The sequence below is a fragment of the Procambarus clarkii genome, chromosome 4 (assembly GCF_040958095.1).
Source record: "Procambarus clarkii isolate CNS0578487 chromosome 4, FALCON_Pclarkii_2.0, whole genome shotgun sequence".
Lineage (NCBI taxonomy): Eukaryota > Metazoa > Arthropoda > Malacostraca > Decapoda > Cambaridae > Procambarus > Procambarus clarkii.
The window spans coordinates 46,627,909-46,649,651 of record NC_091153.1 but is presented as its reverse complement, the minus strand read 5'-3'; the positions used below and the strand labels follow the sequence as shown (position 1 = coordinate 46,649,651).

Below are 21,743 nucleotides of genomic sequence, written 5' to 3'. Positions count from 1 at the left end.
AAATGTCAAAATTTACCTGAATTTTGTCTTAGGTAAACTTTCTTGAATGAAGGGCAACTGATCAAAAACATCTTGAAGACAAGCAATGAAGCTGTGTGTATGCAATTTAATTAAGATTGTCTGAATATCATAGTGGATTTGGTTATGTACAAGGATATCATCAGTGCAGGTAACTAGTACAATAATATTTTGTGGACTTGTTGGAAAGCTTGGTAGCACCAGTAGGGTTACCTTACCTTGCCATGATTTTGGGGCATAGCGTCCTCGCGGCCCGGTCCTCGACCAGGCCTCCTCCTTGCTGAACTGTGGGAAAATCTTTCAAACAACCCAAGTTCTCGGCGACAACCCCGAGAACAAACTGGTGGGTTTGTGGGTTTGTTCTGGGTTGCGAATCCCGGAATTCTGGGTGAGGCAGAAATAGTTGGGTGCATTTTCTGTCATCTAATGCCTCTGTCCACCTAGTTCTAAATAGGAACACAGGTGTTAGCTTGTTGTGGGGCTGTATCCTGGGAAGGGTCAGTACAGTAGTTCAAGCTGAATTTAATTGAGGGCCACTAACACTAGTGGCCTCGATGAGGACAGGAAGTCGGCGGCTTGTCGATGGTCCCTCACATTTGCCTTGATGATCTTCTCCAGTTGTACTTTAAAATTTAAAAGACCAAAACCTTCTATATTCTGTTTGGCAATAAATCCTCTAGTCTTATAAATCTCAAAATAAACAATACCCAAATTTGTAACAAATTAGATGGCAAATTCCTTGGCATTCTCATTGACAACAAGCTGAATTTCCAGGGACACATTCTAAATATATCAAAAAAAGTTTCAAAAACTGTGGGCATTCTTTCTAAGATCAGATATTATGTACCACGCCCTGCTCTGGTGACTCTCTATTACTCCCTTATCTATCCTTATCTCAACTATGGTATTTGTGCTTGGGGTTCTACTACCCAAAATCACTTACGTCCTCTAATTACCCAACACAAAGCCGCTATTAGAACAATATCCAACTCTGGCCCCAGACATCACTCGGTACCCCTACTCAAATCTCTTAATATGTTAGATATTAAGTCACTGCACATTCTCTCATGTGTATTATACATATATAAAACGCTTAACTATAATGCCAATCCTGATCTTAAAAGCTTCATAGAAGGTTGTAACAGAACCCATGAGCACCACACCAGAAATAAATACAGTTTTGATATTCCTAGAGTACGTCTTAATCAAACTAGAAATGCTCTGCAAATCAAGGGGCCCAGAATGTGGAATGACCTTCCCAACCATGTTAAAGACTGTCCCTCTCTCAACCAGTTTAAGATAAAAACTAAACACTACCTAATAAATTCCCTGTAATCTACCTCACTCCTCTATTGTCAACCCATGTCTGTTATTTTCTTTTTTTTTCTTTTTTGTAATCAACACTGTTTGTCAACCTATTGTATTTGTGCTGCTTTTTCAGTCATGTTCCCCCTTTTTTTTTTTTTATCTTTATTTGTATTTGTTCTCAACATCTTTTATTCTTTATGCTCAATTAGTATTAAGTTCTAGATATTAATGTTTTTCTTGCCCGAAACGCATTGCGTAATAGTGGCTTTAGGCATTGTATGTACTAGCTCTATCTATATATCAATCCATTAATGTAACATCACTTGTATGTATATACCTTACCTGAATAAACATCTGAATCTGAATCTGAATCTGAAAAGAGTTTGAGCATTTACGGCTTCGGCGGGTAAACAGTTCCATGGGTTAATAACCCTGTGGGTGGAAAAGCATCTCTTTTCTGTCCTACATTGTGGCGTGTTGAGCTTGACACCGTTAAAAGGCACTACGGGCTCACCATAGCCCGTGCTATTTGGAACTTTGTTCTAGGTAGCGAATCTTTAACAACAACAATTGACACCATTGCTCCTTATTGTTTGTGTTGCATCTGACCTTTTGGAGCAGTTGTCTGGATTATCATCATCCAAATTGCTTAGTATTATAAAAGTTTCGATGAGATCAACCCTATCATGTCCAGTTTGCCGTGTTGTTAGGCCTGTGGCCCTCAACCTGTCCTGTATGAGAGTTGACGTAGTTCTGGAATGATTTTCGTCATACGGTGTTGAACTTTCTCTAAAGCTGCCATGTCTTTCTGAAGATGAGGTCTCCATGCTTAGACACAATAATCTAAGTGGGGACGCACCAGAGATTTATAGAGTTGAATCACTACCTTCTTTTCCTTGAAGTCTAAGATTCGTTTGAATATTCCTAGGATTTAGGTTGCTTTGTACAACAAGTGGGAGCGGCGGTGATAACTGAGCTCCCACTTGTGCAACTTTCAGTGATTGCTGGAGTCTGACTCCAAGGTTCTTTTCTTCATCACACACAGAGATCACAATAACGTGATGCATCAAATGAACAAATCCACAAGGGCTGTGACGAGGACTCGAACCTTCGAACAGTGTCTGGGACGCTCCCGGACGCAGTTTCGAATCCTCGTCATGGCCCTTGTGGATTTGTTCTTTTCTTCATCAATCTGCTGCAAAGTAATATTGTTAATTTGGTAGTTGTGCAACCCGTCCTCCTAACAGAGCGTCGCATTTTGACGTACACTTTATCTATGAGCAAACATCGTCGTCAAGAAAATGGTAGCGGCTCCCGAAATTGACATTCTGTCTCGTTTTCTGTTTTGGATCCTCCGGTAGGTTAGGATAAGGGCACTTTAGTACGACAGTTTTTTGACGTTGGGAAACCTTAGGTGGACGGGCTGAGTTGCGATGTGCATTGTTATGCATATTTTTATGGTTTTGCATTTTTTGACATTGAAAAGCATTTGCCAGTCCTCACGTGTGGTAACACTTGAGGAATTTATATATATATAGTTACATTAATTTAGTTTCTCTTTTGTAGCCATGAAAATGTACTAAACCTGTGGAAGAACTTCAATGTAGAAGTCTTTACCCCATATTTCGTGGTCAGCTTAAAAAAAACTGAAACCCGAAATTGCTCATCAGATTTACAGTACAACTGGAAAAGATCAAGGGAAATGGTAGAGGCCCTTCGACAAGCCGCCAGCTTCCTGTCCCCGTCGAGGCTACTATAGTGTTAGTGGCTCTCAGGTAAACTCGCGTAAAGATTCCTGAACAGCTACGTGGAAATTTTGTCTTGACTGATTCTATAAAAAGAAGCTGCGTCTTAAATTAATTAATAGTGGCTTGTCGGCCGCGAAATCCTCCACTTACTATGTATCTTATGTATGCATCTATGTATATGTGTACTCTTGCTTAAATAAAAGATTATTATTATTATTATTATTATTATTATTATTATTATTATTATTATTATTATTATTATTATATAACAGTATTGCAATGTAAGCTTTTAAAAGAGTTTACCATTAAAATATCTCAAATGAAATGGCTTTCATAAAAAACTTTATCATGGATGACTTTAATATTATTCGATAACAAAGTTCGAAGATGTTTGTCACCATTCACCATTCCCCGAATGGTGAATGGTGAATTTACGGGGTTAGAGACATTCACCATTCCATTCAATGGTGAATGGAATAGTACCATTCCATTCACTATTCCTAGGAATGGTGAATGGTATGGTACCATTCACCAGGTACCCATTCAACCAAGTGAATGGGTACCTGGTTGTTAAACGATTTGGCGGGTCGTATTCCAGGGAAAATTAGGATTAATGACCTGTCCGACACGCTATGCATGTTAGTGGCTTTACAAGAATGTAACAACTCTTGTATATATAAATAAAATAAAATACAAAAAAACATATAATCAAACTTCGTCGATAATCACTGGCGTAGAGAGATCTCTTCCGGCAACAGAAATGTTGACTATGTTGAAGTTTCAGGTTCGTTGACCATGTTTGATGGAAATTGTATACGTGTCCTTATATGTTATCATATGGCATGGACGCGTCCCTATGTGTTATCTTGTATCTTGTACGTGTCCATGTGTGTGTGTTATCTTGTGTCCTGTACGTGTGCTTTCGTTTTTTTTAGTATCTATTATTGTTGACCAGACCATACACTAGAAAGTGAAGGGACGACGACGTTTCGGTCCGTCCTGGACCATTTTTAAGTCCATTGTCCAGGACGGACCGAAACGTCGTCGTCCCTTCATTTTCTAGTGTGTGGTCTGGTCAACATAATTCAGCCACGTTATTGCGACTCATCGCCTGAATATAGTATCTATTATTATTTCAACAAAGATTCCATTCATTTCAGTGATCGTAACCTATCCACCACTGCCCACTGGATGGGGGACGGTGTTCAGGACAAACATATCAATTGTGACACTAGCTCTCCACATATGTCAGTTGCTTAATTTAGAAACTGTACTTGAGATCGGTCTCGAGCCCATTGTTGATGTGACGATGTGTATTGAATTTTGTAACTAGCTCATCAAGGTTGTAACTTGCTTAGCTAAATGAATTGTGGGGTTCAGTCCCTGAGCCCATTATGTGCCTCTAACACTTTCCACTGCCGCCTACAGGTGGTAGTGTTGTTAGTGAACAACATTACTGCCAACTGACAGAAACAATTCGAGGTAAAATATAAAAATTATCAATGACTGACGTATCATCAGAATAATCTAGATTAAAATATTTTGCCAATGTTTACTTCCAAATGCTGAATTAAAATTGTAATAATCAGATTCAATAAAACGGGTTTTATAATTTCTGGTATCCCGAAGGGTAAAGTTTGACCTGTGTTTCAGTGTCAGCATTGGTAACACTGAAACACTGGGATTGTGCTTCTGGGGGAATTTTGCTCTCATAATTGGTTCAATAACATTGCCGCCACCACACTGTAGACGAGTGATCCTAGTCTCCGTGGTGTAGTGGTAAGACACTCACCTGGCGTTCCGCGAGCGCTTTGTCATGGGTTCGTATCCTGGCCGGGGAGGATTTACTGGGCGCAAATCCTTAACTGTAGCCTCTGTTTAACTCAACAGTAAAATATGTACTTGGTTGTAACAACGATTCTTCGCGGCGGGGATGGTATTCCAGGGACCTGCCCGAAACGCTACGCGTACTAGTGGCTGTACAAGAATGTAACAACTCTTGTATATATCTCAAGAAAAAAAAAATGACGATGCTAGAAGTAGTCATGAACAAATCCACAAGGGCTGTGACGAGGATTCGAACCTGCGTCCAAGAGCATCCCAGACGCTGCCTTAATCGACTAAGCTACAACATGGTAGCTCAGTTTATTTGATGCGTCACGTTATTGTGATTTCTGTGTGTAGTGTGTAGAAGTAGTCATGCTTTATCCTACTAGTTTACCCTGGAACCTTACCCGTCAATAGGTTTTACTTCCAGGTAACAAAATTACTGCTGGGTGTACGGGGGTGGAGACTGCCTTCGCGATAGTGTCCTTAAGGATTATTTATGGGTTCGGCTTCCTGGTTTTGGGTACAAGAAGCCTGTTTGGCTTATCAAGGTGCCTCCCGTTGCAACCCGTCCTGATAGAGCGTCGCATTTTGACGTATATTCTACCTAAGGGCAATAATCGTCGTACTAGAAAATGGATGTGGCTCGCGAAATTGACATTCTGTCCCGTTTTCTGTTTTGGGTCCTCTGGTAGGTTAGGATAAGGGCAGTTTAGTACGACAGTTTCTTGACGTTGTGAGACCTTAGGAGAACGGGCTACATTCTGTGAGGAGTAGAAAAAGACAACAGAGGACACAAAAGGATCTACATTGGGGCATAAAAGGACTATATGGAGAACAAAAGGACAACATTGGGCACAAAAAACTACCCTCCTATTATCTCTCCCCATTCTTTACTCCTCTTCCTTTTTCCCCGCTTTATCCACGTCTTTCACCACCTCCTCCTTCAAACCTTCTCTCCTCAGCTTCCCTCCTCTCCTCATATTCTCCTACCCCCCACCGCCTCCCTCCTCTCCACCCATTCCCCCATGTGCCCCTCTTACCCTCCCCTATTTCCCCTCTTCTACCCACCCCCACTCTTACCTCACCCCTCAGACACTCTCGTATAGGTTCAGTTTGGGTGCGGCAGCTTGGAGGTGTTGCGAGAATTGCTGACGGTCAAGACCAATGATCAATATGCTCCGAGATGCCCACCTTGATTATTCAAATAAAAAGAAGGCTTTTTCTACTCCTTTCTTTTCTCCCAAACTCTCATAGAAACTGTTACCATCAGTGAACAGAAAACGGTTCAGCACATAGTGTGGGGTTTAAGGCTTATCAACTTCTGGAGGGTTATTAAGTTCCTAAATGTAAACTTTCAATGTTAATGCCGTGTCGACCTAAGTTATGCTCGAAACACACTGAATATGAATGGCTTTGATAAGCAGACGAGGAGTCACAATAACGTGGCTGAAATATGTTGACCAGACCACACACTAGAAAGTGAAGGGACGACGACGTTTCGGTCCGTCCTGGACCATTCTCAAGTCGATTGTGATGCTTTAATGCTTTCATAAATAATAATTGTGAGGCTTTAATAAATTACATTGTGTGGCTATGAGTACTTGACTGTATCAAGCTTTAAATGGAACATCAACAAGTTAGCGTAGTTTACCCTCCAAAACTTTAGTCTCACAATGGCCAGGTCAATAGGTAAATGGATATCCACGCAGTCAACTGACTAAATTAACATACCAAATCAATTCCCAAATGTGCTTATCTTGACACATTTAATTTGCAAAAGTCAGTGGATTATTTATGATCGCCGGGAGTGGAGAGACACTGTCAGGGAGCATCAGCGCAGGAAGAAGTACTGACTCAAACACGACTCAGCTTAGTCATACCTGCAAGTTCTCCCACACTCTCATAGAAACTGTTATCTGTGAACAGAAAACGGTTCAGCACATAGTATGGGGCTTAAGGCTTATCAACCTCTGGAGTCCCTGAGCCCATTATGTGCCTCTGTAACCCTTTCCACTACCGCTCACAAGATGGGTATGGGGTGCATAATAAATGAACTAAACTAAACTAACCTCTGGAGGGTTATTAAGTTCCTAAATCTGAACTTGACGTTTGGAAACTGGCATTCTTCCATAAAAAAATCGGCGCCAAAAATCCTCTACAGTACCATTTATAATTATATAATTTTCTATTTACTTTTCAATGACGGGTTTAATCTAATTATATTTAACGTTTTTACGGCAAAAAAGTGCTACCAGAGGGAATGCATATTGGTGAGAAGCCTTTTGTTGTGCTGCTGCAGGGAGTGGAGGGTCGGGAGAGAGCCTTACACTATTCTATCCTGCAAATATAACTTACTGCATCCTATTTTGTGACTATCTTGTCATAGTTCCGCGAATCAATGTCCGTGCGGCCCGGTTCGCTTGACCAGACCACCATCCAAGCCTTCTGATAGGTGGTCTGGTCAACCAGGTTGTTATAGATGCCGCTGTTCGCAGTCTAACGTATGAATCGTAGCCTCGTTGATCAGGTATCGTTCATAGTGTTTTTTTTTCCACACATTTCTTACTAGATGACGAAGTCTTAGACCAATAGGTCTTCTTTACACACGTGTGTAATGCTCTCGGACGTAGGTTCGAATCCTCGTCACGGCCCTTGTGGATTTGTTCAATAGGTCTTCTATTCCCTAGCCCGGTATCCCCCCTTCTTTCCATGTTCGTCCTCCACCCTCGGTCTCTCCTTTCCTCCTCGGCCTCTCCCTATCCTGGTCATCCCCCCCCCCACCACGGGTCACCCTCTAATGGGTCTTCCCTGGGATGGGTCTGCCTCTCCCAGACCTATCCCTCCTGGAGACCGTCCCCCCCCCCCAACAGCGCCAGAAAGGACGCGGGAGGCAGCGGTCACCACCAAAGTCAAGGGCAAGTGGCTAGGGTTACCCTGGCCGGTATGCAACTAGGCCCGCCTCCGCTTACTAGGGACGCCAGCCTCCGCTTACTAGGGACGCCAGCCTCCGCTTACTAGGGGCGCCAGCCTCCGCTTACTAGGGACGCCAGCCTTCGGTTACTAGGGACGCCAGTCTCCGCTTACTAGGGACGCCAGCCTCCGCTTACTAGGGGCGTCCGCCTCCGCTTACTAGGGACGCCAGCCTCCGCTTACTAGGGGCGTCCGCCTCCGCTTACTAGTGACGCCAGCCTCCGCTTACTAGGGACGTCAGCCTCCGCTTACTAGGGACGCCAGCCTCCGCTTACTAGGGACGCCAGCCTCCCCTTACTAGGGACGCCAGCCTCCGCTTACTAAGGACGCCAGCCTCCGCTTACTAGGGGCGTCCGCCTCCGCTTACTAGGGACGCCAGCCTCCGCTTACTAGGGACGCCAGCCTCCGCTTACTAGGGACGCCAGCTCCCGCTTACTAGGGACGCTAGCCTCCGCTTACTAGTGACGCCAGCGTCCGCTTACTAGTGACGCCAGCCTCCCCTTACTAGGGACGCCAGTCTCCGCTTACTAAGGACGCCAGCCTCCGCTTACTAGGGGCGTTCGCCTCCGCTTACTAGGGACGCCAGCCTCCGCTTACTAGGGACGCCAGCTTCCGCTTACTAGGGACGCCAGCCTCCGCTTACTAGGGACGCTAGCCTCCGCTTACTAGGGGCGTCCGCCTCCATCTATGCTCACCTGGAAGTTAACTCCGGGTTCCATGTAACGGCTTCTGTTGGGGTGGTGGGGAAGTCCTGTTTAAAGGGGGGATTGGCGGGCGATTATGTTCTTTAGTGAGGGGGGGGGGGGAGGGAGATCCTGTTCTTAGGACGTGGCGGGAGAGGTGTTGTTCTTTGGGATGAAGGAAGGGGGTCCTCTTCCTGTGGGTGGGGGGGAGGTATTTTGTGCTTGTGTGGGGTGGGACGTTGAGGGGGTGTCCGGTACAATTGGGGATGGGGACGGGGGGTTTGAGGCAGTCCGTCCTTCTAAGGTTTCCCACCATCAAGAAAACGGTCAATGTAAGGTGTCCTCTCCTAACCTGCCAGAGGACCCATAACAAAAAAAAACGGGACAGTACGTCACTTTCGCCAGCCGCTTCCATTTTCTAGTACGACAGTTTTTGGCCTTATATAACGCATACGCGCGAAAAGCGACGTTTTTTGTAGGAGGACAGGTTGTTTGAGGACGAAGGACGTGTTCGGTACTATGGAGGTGGACACGGTTAGGGGGATACTTTACTGTGTTTTTTTGTAGGAGGGGTTCAGTACAGTGGGGCAGCAAACAAGGGGGTGTCCAGAGTACTGAGAGAGAGGTGCAGACACACCAGCGCGGGGTGCTTGGTCCTGTGGGTTAAGGGAGGAGGCACTTGTACCCTCATTCACACCTCACACCATTCCTGGAAGTCATTCATGGTGCTCGTCCCACCCACCATCGCCATTTTAACACCATAACGTTTTGTTGTTTCTACAGTTAAAATCTTATTTGTTATAATAATGCAAATAATATCATTTATTTTTAAATAAATGTCCACAGAATTTTATCAAATATATTAGATACAAACGATATAAATACTATGAAGTTGTATAAAACGTTCTGTGTTGAAATAAAAACAGCAGTGGCGCAAGTTATTTTAGCCAGGTCGAGCAATATATATCTCACCCGCGGGTCCAATGACCTTTACATACACCTACTCGATTCATTCTTTTTAAAGCTCTACTCTTAAATTTTACTGTGTTACCCAGGAAACACCAAATTAGAATTTTCACAGGCCTTTTGATATCGTTTCCCCTGAACCAGTATCCCATCTTCTTCACAAAATTGTCAGCTTAAAGCATTATAAATTTGTCATTCTGACTGCTGGTAATCTACACTGAATAATAACTATATGATTTTCTGGTATTCAGAAGACGAGGAAAGGGAAATTAATATGTTCCGTAATAGTGTAACAATTCATTAAAACAGTTAAAGATATATAAAATATATTATAAATTTCTGCAAGGTAACAGCCAAAATTCAAATTCCAATCTGTAGGAAGGAATGGGTAATATTGCACCAGAAACTTAATAATTAAAGCAATGATCTGCACTAACGAGTATAAGACTAGTGTGTTGGTGGCACAAATTCTACTAATACACAGAAAACAAAATCCTAGCTACATGCGACACTGTTACTACATCACTTGAAAGTACTCTCTAACTACCACAAGTACTTTCTGACTACTACAAGTACTCTCTGACTACTACAAGTACTCTCTGACTACTACAAGTACTCTCTGACTACTACAATTACTAAAAGACACATGATTACTTAAATAACAAAACAGCTGGGGTAAGACAACACATCCAGCGCTCTCAAGATCCACAGGCATTTCATATCTATGACAGAGAAGCATGTCTGATCCTCTGGTTCTTGTAAATCTGTTCAGATAAATTGAGCCGGAAATGTGGCATTGCAACGCTGGGATCTGGAACACTGTGACTGCGATGACTATAGATTTACAGAGGAATAACATTCACACAATTTCCATTACTATAACTCTTTCTTAAATTACGTTAATTTTATTTGCATCTCACTAACCAGCTTAAAAAGTCCTTGGAACTTATAGGTTAGAATATTATAAGCTAGAGATTGAATTTAAAATCTATGTTTATTTTATATTAACCCAATTTACATATTTTTACAACAGAATTTATATATGATATTACAGATGAATTACTAAAGTGCTTTATGCTAATTTGCAGGAATGAGAATTAAACTAAAATATTCACTTTATACATGCAAATTCATTGAGATTGAGAGCGTACTTTGGATCATTTGATATCTTCTTCATCTTTCCGAACATCTCATTTCTTCCCAACACCCCGTCTCCTCTCTCTCTCTCTCTCTCTCTCTCTCTCTCTCTCTCTCTCTCTCTCTCTTTCTCTCTCTCTCTCTCTCTCTCTCTGAGAGCGAGGGAGAGAAATATCCAGCGCTTCGGGCTTAGTATTTCCAGGAGCCAGGAGGTGTGGAGGGCCGGGGGAGGCAGCTGCTATGGAAGGTGATAGTTTACTGGCGGCCGTTATCTGGAATTTACCAAGGGTAATTTTCCCCTTTCCTTTTCTAAATAGGTGTTTCCTGTAAATATAGTGAGACCGGTGGCTGTACAACTCTCTTCTGTTTTTCTCTCTCCTTCTCTCTCTCTCTCTCTCTCTCTCTCTCTCTCTCTCTCTCTCCTTCAGCTCCCTGCCAGAGGATGACAGCCTCACCTCTCTTCTATTCCCTTTTATCCCCCTCTCCTCGTCTCTCCCTTTCCCCCCTTTTTTCCTTCTCCGTTCCTTTCTTTTTCTATCCTACCTCATCCCTCTCCCCCTCTCTCTTCCTTTCCTTACCTCTCCTCCTCCTCTCTCGTTCTCTCTCACAACACACATTATACGCACCCCACTAAACACACAATGTAACCACAACGTCTCAAGAACGTCGTGCTTGCCTTGAGTGTGTGATAAATGCCTGAAAACCTGCTGGAAAACTCCCGAAAACGAAACCCTATTTCAGACTTCATAGAAGTCGATCATATTAAAGCAGGACGACGAGGCTATGATAGTCTCCTACCACCAATGTATCATCCAAAACATTTGGGTGAGGCTAGGTGTAACCGTCTGGCCTCGAACCTCGGACAGAACGGATGACATCTCCCGTCACGCAGGGTGCAGTCGCACCTCCACAGATCTCCAGTATCAGCTCTTGATACTGGTAATGGCTCAAAAGGGCCACCACTTACGGGCTATTCATGCCCGTGTCACCTTTTGGGTGGCTTAATCTTCATCATCATCTCGGACAGAAGATATTCTTCGTTAAATAGGCATAAAGTCTGCTTTTGGAACAGTGTAGTGAGTTTGCTTCAACACCCACATCCTATAACCCATTCCATTGGGTCATAATTCCTCAGCTAAAGATGGACTGTCTCACTTCCCTGTTGCTTTTTTTGTCCACACATTTCGTAATTCTACGATTTCTCAATTTCAAAATTACTTTCTTGTCCATATTGTGGATTTTCAGCTAAATTTGTGCATCATTATTGTGTCCTGGAGCGAGTTTAGGTCCGGTCCCCTGACTGGCGGCAGCTCACACCCCGGAGTCCTCAGCGACCCTTCTTGCACGTCTTCAAACATTTTAAAGATTTGAAATAAAAAACTGTATAAGCAGAGTAAACACAACAGAACTAAATATACAATATATCCGAGGTAATCATACAATTCCTCAGAGGTAAACACACAGTTCACTAGAAGTAAACATACAACATACCAGAGAAAAATACAGAATACCTCAGAGAGAGAGAGAGAGAGAGAGAAGGGCGGCGTTATAGCGGAGGCTGGTTTAAGGCACCGGTAATCCAAGTCACTTCACAAGCCTCACTATGACCATCCCACAACTGAATTGACAACAATGTCACTAAGGGCCAGACTACTTCCTTCTGCGTGTGTAAACATGACCTGCACTACCACGACCTACCCATCTCCGCCCATCTGATTGGTCGGTGGGTGAGCGTTAAGGCACCTATCACACAGTATTATATCTCCCGGTAAGCTGGTCCACGGGTTTACTCTACCTCACTGAGTCTCTCCTATTAACATTTTTCTTGGTTGTTGCGACCCTTCTTGCACTCATATGATCAGCCCTCACGTGCGCAGTCTTCCTCACTACTCATCTCGTCAGTCAATATTACATTAGTTGTACTATGGTAATTTCAAATTTTTTCTAATACCAAAATATAAAAAGAATCACTTGTAAACCGTGTTGTTGCCCTTAAATATCAAGTACGTCGTTAACATTCCCCTTCTGATTGATGCCGTTAGTGCTTTAGCTGTGGCTAACATCTGATTTTTCTCAAGTTTCTGTATGTGATCACATCTCGCTATGTGTAAGGCGAGATGAGGCTCCAAGCTGGCATTAAATATTCGAGAATTTAGCTGTCTCTAAAAAATCCGTTCTAGATTCCTCAATATTGCTTACGTCTTGGACTCTAAAACGGAACTTAAGCAATGTTACTTTCTGCTGTTACCATCCGCGCCCCGGGAGACGGGTTAAGTATAATGTCGACCGCCAGATTTGCCTTTAATTATTAGAGCAGTGCCCCATTGTCTTAGACCTGCTGGCGCGAACAGGCAGCTGCGCCAGGCCATGTAATAGTGTTCGTGTAGTTACCCCTTCTTCTTGAGGTTATCTTGAGATGATTTCGGGGCTTTAGTGTCCCCGCGGCCCGGTCCTCGACCAGGCCTCCACCCCCCCAGGAAGCAGCCTGTGACAGCTGACTAACACCCAGGTACCTATTTCCTGCTAGGTAACAGAGGCATAGGGTGAAAGAAACTGCCCATTGTTTTTCGCCGGTGCCTGGGATCGAATCCAGGACCCCAGGATCACAGGATCACAAGTCCAGCGTGCTGTCCGCTCGGCCGACCGGCTTCACCCTACGTTATTGTCCTCGTTAGTTGCACACAAACCACAGGGATCGACAAGAAGGAATGTATCCTTCACTGTAGGTCATTCACTTTTATAAGACATAGGACTGGTCCAAGGCCAACCCCTCGAGGGCCTCTCCTGGTCACTTTTCTCCGCGGTAATGACTAACTTCTGGCGGTGACTCTCTGCCCTCTGTGTTGGCCAGGTATTACCGCCGTCCAGGTCACCACACCCGGCTCTACACTGCCCAGACTTAGTCTCCTGGTCAAAGGCTTTCTCGCAGCTAAGCTACATACAGTCGTCTTCCCCTCCCCGTCTTGTCTGACCTTAGTCACCCCGGCGTAGACTTCTAACGGGTTCGTGAGATACGATTTACCATCAGTAAATCTTTGGTGTTGGTTTGCGACATTCAGAATCTTCAAGTGTTCGTCTGAGTTCTTCTCCTTGGACCTCAGGTGTGGTGTGTGTTTAGTATACTAGCCGGTAATTTAGAGACTCCTGCATGGTTCCTCTTTTGAATACTGGTGTAATGGGCGCGTTCCATCTGTCTCGCTGCTCTTTTGTATTCAGTTTGACAGCAGCTGAGCAGAAGTACTCGTAGAGCGCTGCGGCTTCTTCACTCAGCATGTAAGCTGAGATTAGCAACGACATATTATTCCCATCGGGTTATTGCATACATTTTAATCCAGGTATCTCATTATATTGTATTTCTATAATCTCCAACGGCTTGTTGTGTAGTCGTCTCTCTCAGGACCAAGTCATTCACTGTCAAGCTGTCAGGTCTTGGACAAGTCTTCTGAGGTCACAGTAAACTCCTTTATAATTATCTGCGAATGGATCTTTCCTCGCTTTGAAAACTCATTTACTGTAATTTTTTTGCCAATGTGGCTATGAAATTGCTCGCTCTCTCTCTCTCTCTCTCTCTCTCTCTCTCTCTCTCTCTCTCTCTCTCTCTCTCTCTCTCTCTCTCTCTCTCTCTCTCTCTCTCTCCATTCTTGTTCTCTCATTCAGCCTATGAATTCCTATAACAATTCCGATTTTTCTGTGAACCTCAACAACAAAAATCGTTGTAGAATACTTGTAGGTGAGCAGGCAGGTTGTGGTGGGAGGCATAGAGGCTCCCGACCTGACGATAACAGCTCACTGATCTGTCAGCACTAACTATAGGCTCTGAAGTGTCTAATATTCGTTTCGTTCTTAAATCTCTTTCATCGAGCATTAAGGCCAGTGTGTTCATGTTCTCTAGTCCTCTCCTAGTAAAGTGATGCACCAATATAGATGTTGGGAGGGAAGGAGAGAGAGGGGAGGGGAGGGGATGCAGGTAGAGTGAGAGAAAACTAGAGGATGAGTCATGACCCCCGGGGCACAGACAGCGACGAATGGGGAAGGGGGAGTGGAGGGGTTGTGGGGCCGAGGATGGGGGAGAGGGGAGAGGTGATGTCAGGCACACTTCCCTCCAAGGGCTGAGGCGCTCAGAGAGAGAGAGAGAGAGAGAGAGAGAGAGAGAGAGAGAGAGAGAGAGAGAGAGAGAGAGAGAGAGAGAGAGAGAGAGAGAGAGAGAGAGAGAGAGAGACAGAGAGACAGAGACAAAGAGAGAGATAAATAAGATAAAGATCTGTTGGTACATTTGACCACTAAAGGATGATCACCCAAGTTCAGAATGTTGCAAGTATTCCTCCTCCTTTTCTTCATATTTCGTTCTCTAGAATGAGCCAATAGCCCCAATGACAAGCAGAGGTGCAACAGGTACTCTGGGAGTAGTGTGGCACTCTGCCTGGTGGGGTAGTGTGGCACTCTGCCTGGTGGGGTAGTGTGGCACTCTGCCTGGTGGGGTACTGTGGCACTCTGCCTGGTGGTGTAGTGTGGCACTCTGCCTGGTGGGGTAGTGTGGCACTCTGGTGGTGTAGTGTGGCACTCTGGTGTAGTGTGGCACTCTGGTGGTGCAGTGTGGCACTCTGCCTGGTGGTGTAGTGTGGCACTCTGCCTGGTGGGGTAGTGTGGCACTCTGGTGGGGTACTGTGGCACTCTGGTGGGGTAGTGTGGCACTCTGGTGGGGTAGTGTGGCACTCTGGTGGGGTAGTGTGGCACTCTGGTGGGGTAGTGTGGCACTCTGGTGGGGTAGTGTGGCACTCTGGTGGGGTAGTGTGGCACTCTGGTGGGGTAGTGTGGCACTCTGGTGGGGTAGTGTGGCACTCTGGTGGGGTAGTGTGGCACTCTGGTGGGGTAGTGTGGCACTCTGGTGGGGTAGTGTGGCACTCTGGTGGGGTAGTGTGGCACTCTGGTGGGGTAGTGTGGCACTCTGCCTGGCAGGGTAGTGTGGCACTCTGGTGGGGTAGTGTGGCACTCTGGTGGGGTAGTGTGGCACTCTGGCGGGGTAGTGTGGTACTCTGCCTGGCGGGGTAGTGTGGCACTCTGCCTGGTGGGGTAGTGTGGCACTCTGCCTGGTGGGGTAGTGTGGCACTCTGCCTGGTGGGGTAGTGTGGCACTCTGCCTGGTGGGGTAGTGTGGCACTCTGCCTGGTGGGGTAGTGTGGCACTCTGCCTGGTAGGGTAGTGTGGCACTCTGCCTGGTAGGGTAGTGTGGCACTCTGCCTGGTAGGGTAGTGTGGCACTCTGCCTGGCAGGGTAGTGTGGCACTCTGCCTGGCAGGGTAGTGTGGCACTCTGCCTGGCAGGGTAGTGTGGCACTCTGCCTGGCAGGGTAGTGAGGCACTCTGCCTGGTGGGGGAGTGTGGCACTCTGCGTGGTGGCGTAGTGTGGCACTCTGCCTGGCAGGGTAGTGTGGCACTCTGCCTGGCAGGGTAGTGTGGCACTGCCCGACTTAAATACACCCAAAAATCACAATAGCCTGATACATTAAACAAATCCACAATGATTTATTGTAGAAATCCACAAGAAACCAATCATCTCTGACGTAGGTTCGAACCCTAATGACGGCCCTTGTAGATTTGTTCATTCGACTTAAATACTCTCTACATCCTCTAATTTAGCATCACTCATTATCGTTAATTCTATCAATAATTAAATGCCAATAATACTATTACCATTGATATAACAGAGTCTAAGTTCTCTCCACTGGCTCCTATATAGACCTACACACAGAGATCCACACACGGTTTCAACCCTTTTACCCTGTCGTAGCTCAGTCGATTAAGGCAGTATTTGGGATGCTCCCGGACGCAGGTTCGAATCCCCGTCACGGCCCTTGTGGATTTGTTCCTATATAGAGTTACGAAAGCACTTACGAACGTGTACATCTTTCCTCAATCTTTGACAGCTTTGATTACATTTATTAAACAGTTTACAACTATGAAAACTTGCCAATCAACTGTTGCTATTGTTATAAACAGCCTCCTGGTGCTTCGGAGCTCATTAACTGTTAAATAATTGTAAACAAAGCCGCCAAAGAATGAGAAAAGCTGTACAGGTTCGTAAGTACTTGAGTAACTGCTTAGTGAATCTAGCCCCAGAATAGTAAATAAACAACGACATATTGACAATGATCCAATACCGACCGAAACGTCATCTCTTCTCCAGTTCTGACGTGTGTTATGGTCATCAGGTTAAAGTGACGGAGCGTCTGCTTAAAGTGAGAGTTTACCACCATGTCTGGACTCTGAAGTTGAGGTCTGAACGCGGCCAAATATCCCGCCATAAGAGGCGGCCCCGACCACCACGCCCCGCGGCTCTCGGGCTTCCCAGCTATGGTGATATATCATGCCTTGTAGGGGCTGTGGAATGCTCGGTGGTGCTGGGGTATGTTGGGTGGTGCTGGGGTATGTGGAGTGTTGCTGGGGTATGCTAGGTGGTGCTGGGGTATGCTGGGTGGTGCTGGGGTATGCTGGGTGGTGCTGGGGTATGCTGGGTGGTACTGGGGTATGTTGGGTGGTGCTGGGGTATGCTGGGTGGTGCTGGGGTATGCTGGGTGGTGCTGGGGTATGCTAGGTGGTGCTGGGGTATGTGGAATGTTGCTGGGGTATGCTAGGTGGTGCTGGGGTATGTGGAATGTTGCTGGGGTATGCTAGGTGGTGCTGGGATATGTGGAGTGTTGCTGGGATATGTCCAGTGTTGCTGGGATATGTTGACTGGTGCTGGGATATAAGTGCCTTGAGATTATTCTTGGAGTGCTTACGAGGATCAATGTCCCCGGGGTGCGGTCTCTGACCCTCTGCCTCTTGGCTGGAGGCTACCAGACTGCTCGCTGTCTGAAGCATGAATCACAGCCTGGTTGATCAGGACTCCTTATCATGTGTGTTTACCCATCCCCTTCTGAACACCGCGAGAGGGCGGCCAGTTATACCCTTCTTGAGGTTATCTTGAGATGATTTCGGGGCTTTAGTGTCCCCGCGGCCCGGTCCTCGACCAGGCCTCCACCCCCAGGAAGCAGCCCGTGACAGCTGACTAACACCCAGGTACCTATTTTAATGCTAGTTAACAGGGACATAGGGTGAAAGAAACTCTGCCCATTGTTTCTCGCCGGCGCCTGGGATCGAACCTAGGACCACAGGATCACAAGTCCAGTGTGCTGTCCGCTCGGCCGACCGGCTCCCTGATGTACAGAGGAAGAGTGTTGAAAAGTGTGTGGATTTAATGGTGGTTAAATTATCTTTTATGCCCGCCATTAGAACTCTAGTTTTCAACGGGGAATTGTTGCATTCTGCCATGTCTTCTGGTGTCATAAGTAGTCTACACCCGCTATGTCTAGTGTTGATATAGTGTTGCTGTATTTTGTATTCATTTATTATGCATCCTATACCCATAATAGGAGAAATATCTGTTATTTCTCGTGTCTTAAGGCACTAAGACTTGACTCCAATAGTCTTTTCTCACACTCTAAGACCCTCAGCTCCGGAGCCGGTCTCTTGGCGTATCCATCAACCTTCTCCAGTTTCCTGCTTGTTCCCAATGGCTGTAGGCGGGTGATTGGTGCGTGCACTCTCACTATCACTCTCACTATCACTCTCACTATCACTCATTATCACTCTCATTATCACTCTCATTATCACTCTCATTATCACTCTCATTATCACTCTCACTATTACTCTCACTATTACTCTCACTATCACTCTCACTATCACTCTCACTCTCACTATCACTCTCACTATCACTCTCACTATCACTCTCACTATCACTCTCACTATCACTCTCATTATCACTCTCACTATTACTCTCACTATCACTCTCACTATCACTCTCACTATCACTCCCACTATCACTCTCACCACCACCATCACCATCAGCCCCATAATTGCTCACCATCACCAACTGCTCGTCCCATAAAGGCTCACACGTGGCCGGAATACACGAGGACACTGGGACAGTGATCACTGGGACAGGAGCAGAGAAGTATATTTTCGAGGTATGAGGGAGTGGGGGAGGTGAGGGAGGACACAGTATAAGGGGGGAGGTGAGGGAGGACACAGTATAAGGGGGATGGGGGAGGACACAGTATAAGGGGGGTGGGGGAGGACACAGTATAAGGGGGGTGGGGGAGGACACAGTATAAGGGGGGGAGGGGGAGGACACAGTATAAGGGGGGTGGGGGAGGACACAGTATAAGGGGGGTGGGGGAGGACACAGTATAAGGGGGTTGGGGAGGACACAGTATAAGGGGGGTGGGGGAGGACACAGTATAAGGGGGTGGGGGAGGACACAGTATAAGGGGGGGTGGGGGAGGACACAGTATAAGGGGGGTGGGGGAGGACACAGTATAAGGGGGTGGGGGAGGACACAGTATAAGGGGGTGGGGGAGGACACAGTATAAATGGGGGTGGGGGAGGACACAGTATAAGGGGGTGGGGGGACACAGTATAAGGGGGTGGGGGAGGACACAGTATAAGGGGGAGGGGGAGGACACAGTATAAGGGGGAGGGGGAGGACACAGTATAAGGGGGGTGGGGGAGGACACAGTATAAGGGGGGAGGGGGAGGACACAGTATAAGGGGGGAGGGGGAGGACACAGTATAAGGGGGAGGGGGAGGACACAGTATAAGGGGGGGAGAGGACACAGTATAAGGGGGAGGGGAGGACACAGTATAAGGGGGGTGGGGAGGACACATTATAAGGGGGGAGGGGGAGGACACAGTATAAGGGGGTGGGGAGGACACAGTATAAGGGGGTGGGGAGGACACAGTATAAGGGGGGTGGGGGAGGACACAGAATAAGGGGGGTGGGGGAGGACACAGTATAAGGGGGAGAGGGAGGACACAGTATAAGGGGGGTGGGGGAGGACACAGTATAAGGGGGGTGGGGGAGGACACAGTATAAGGGGGTGGGGGAGGACACAGTATAAGGGGGAGAGGGAGGACACAGTATAAGGGGGGTGGGGGAGGACACAGTATAAGGGGGGTGGGGAGGACACAGTATAAGGGGGGTGGGGGAGGACACAGTATAAGGGGGGGGAGGGAGAGGACACAGTATAAGGGGGGAGGGAGAGGACACAGTATAAGGGGGGTGGGGGAGGACACAGTATAAGGGGGGGTGGGGGAGGACACAGTATAAGGGGGGTGGGGGAGGACACAGTATAAGGGGGGTGGGGGAGGACACAGTATAAGGGGGTGGGGAAGACACAGTATAAGGGGGGAAGGGGGAGGACACAGTATAAGGGGGAGGGGAGGACACAGTATAAGGGGGGTGGGGGAGGACACAGTATAAGGGGGGTGGGGGAGGACACAGTATAAGGGGGAGGGAGAGGACACAGTATAAGGGGGTGGGGGAGGACACAGTATAAGGGGGAGGGGGAGGACACAGTATAAGGGGGAGGGGGAGGACACAGTATAAGGGGGGTAAGGGAGGACACAGTATAAGGGGGGAGGGGGAGGACACAGTATAAGGGGGAGGGGGAGGACACAGTATAAGGGGGTGGGGGAGAGGACACAGTATAAGGGGGGAGGGAGAGGACACAGTATAAGGGGGGTGGGGAGGACACAGTATAAGGGGGGTGGGAAGGACACAGTATAAGGGGGGTGGGGGATAAGGGAGATATAAGGGCATATATCACAGGTATGCGAGGCAAACCCCGTTACAGAGACGCCTAATCACCCAACCACCCAACTTATGAAATATTAACGAGGCCTTCTGGCCAAAGACCTTATAAGGCAAGTGTTCTGTATTCACCTACTTTTATTCACCTATTTATGCCTGTAGGACCAACTTTTTATAGCTCCTGGGCCCCGCCTTTCTAATACCAGACGCCTGCTGACCCATTAAGTTTATCATACCTACTAGGCTGACCATACCCAGGATGCTACCCACAACAGATGGCTTACTCCTTGGTACCTGTTTAGGTCTAGGTGGAAAGAGGCATCAGGTGGAAAGTAAAATTGCACAGAGCCTTTAGGGAATCGAAAACGTTGCCAAACCGCTTCTGACCGCACTCTTGCCCTTTTCCTTTATACACGTGAGACCTGAGTGTGTTATAGTCCAGCAGATTTAAGAGATAAAAGGTCCATTGAACATCAGTTCACTAATCATCCAATCAGCCGTCGCCCCTTCCCAACCAACCAATCAGATGTGAGCAACTTTGAGCAGCCAATCAGGTACATTAGTCACGATCCCCGGAGCCAATCATATGGATTCTAATGACCAATTACAGCCCGCCTAGCCTCCTGTTTAGGCAGTAATTATAGATGAGGACCATAGTACATATAGCGACTTACACGACAATTAGACAGTAGACATCGGTACTTGTGAATCTGGACAAACCGGAAAAGTATTTGTCTTTATGTTGCAAAGACAACCCTAACCTAACCTTCCTAGGGCTAATACACGCTTCCTGAGGCCTAGTATAGTACACATGTGTACTATACTAGATACACTCTCACCTATCCAGGGGAGAGTAACCCTGCGGGCTGTGCCCTACTGGAGCCATAATCCAAGACGGATTTATCCCGACTATAAGAACACAAAAAAAAAAACAAGGAAATAGACCTATGCGAATCGCACTTATTTACTTCCATCCACAACCACTTTGATATGTGTATATCCTACGCTTGAAACACTCCAGCGGAGAGAGATTAACACACACACCTTACACACACACAGACATACATACACACGCACTTGAAACACACTTTAGTGTTTAGCAAACACTAAAGTTTAGCAGCTCGCTGTATGCTGATTACTGATAGAGATCCAGCCATCGAGGTGGTGGCACGGGCATGAATAGCCCGTAATGCTGTATGCTGCAGTGTTGCCATGTTTGTGTGTGTACACATGTGTGTGTTTATGTGTACACATGTGTACACTGGCGGCGGTGTTGCCGTGTTTATGTGTGGCTCTGGCGGCGGTGTTGCCATGTTTATGTGTGGCTCTGGCGGCGGTGTTGCCATGTTTATGTGTGGCTCTGGCGGCGGTGTTGCCATGTTTATGTGTGGCTCTGGCGGCGGTGTTGCCATGTTTATGTGTGGCTCTGGCGGCGGTGTTGCCGTGTTTATGTGT

At 46.6% G+C, this 21,743-nt stretch overlaps 1 protein-coding gene across 1 annotated transcript in view; it reads right to left on the bottom strand.

Moving 5' to 3' along the window:
- Positions 1–21,394: 21,394 nt before the first annotated feature.
- LOC138371533 (uncharacterized) overlaps positions 21,395–21,743 on the bottom strand; it is a 1,296-nt gene continuing 947 nt past the window's right edge. The window contains exon 1 of the mRNA XM_069336414.1: positions 21,395–21,743. This exon is cut by the window's right edge and continues 947 nt beyond it. Coding sequence (XP_069192515.1) covers positions 21,395–21,743 — 349 coding nt within the window.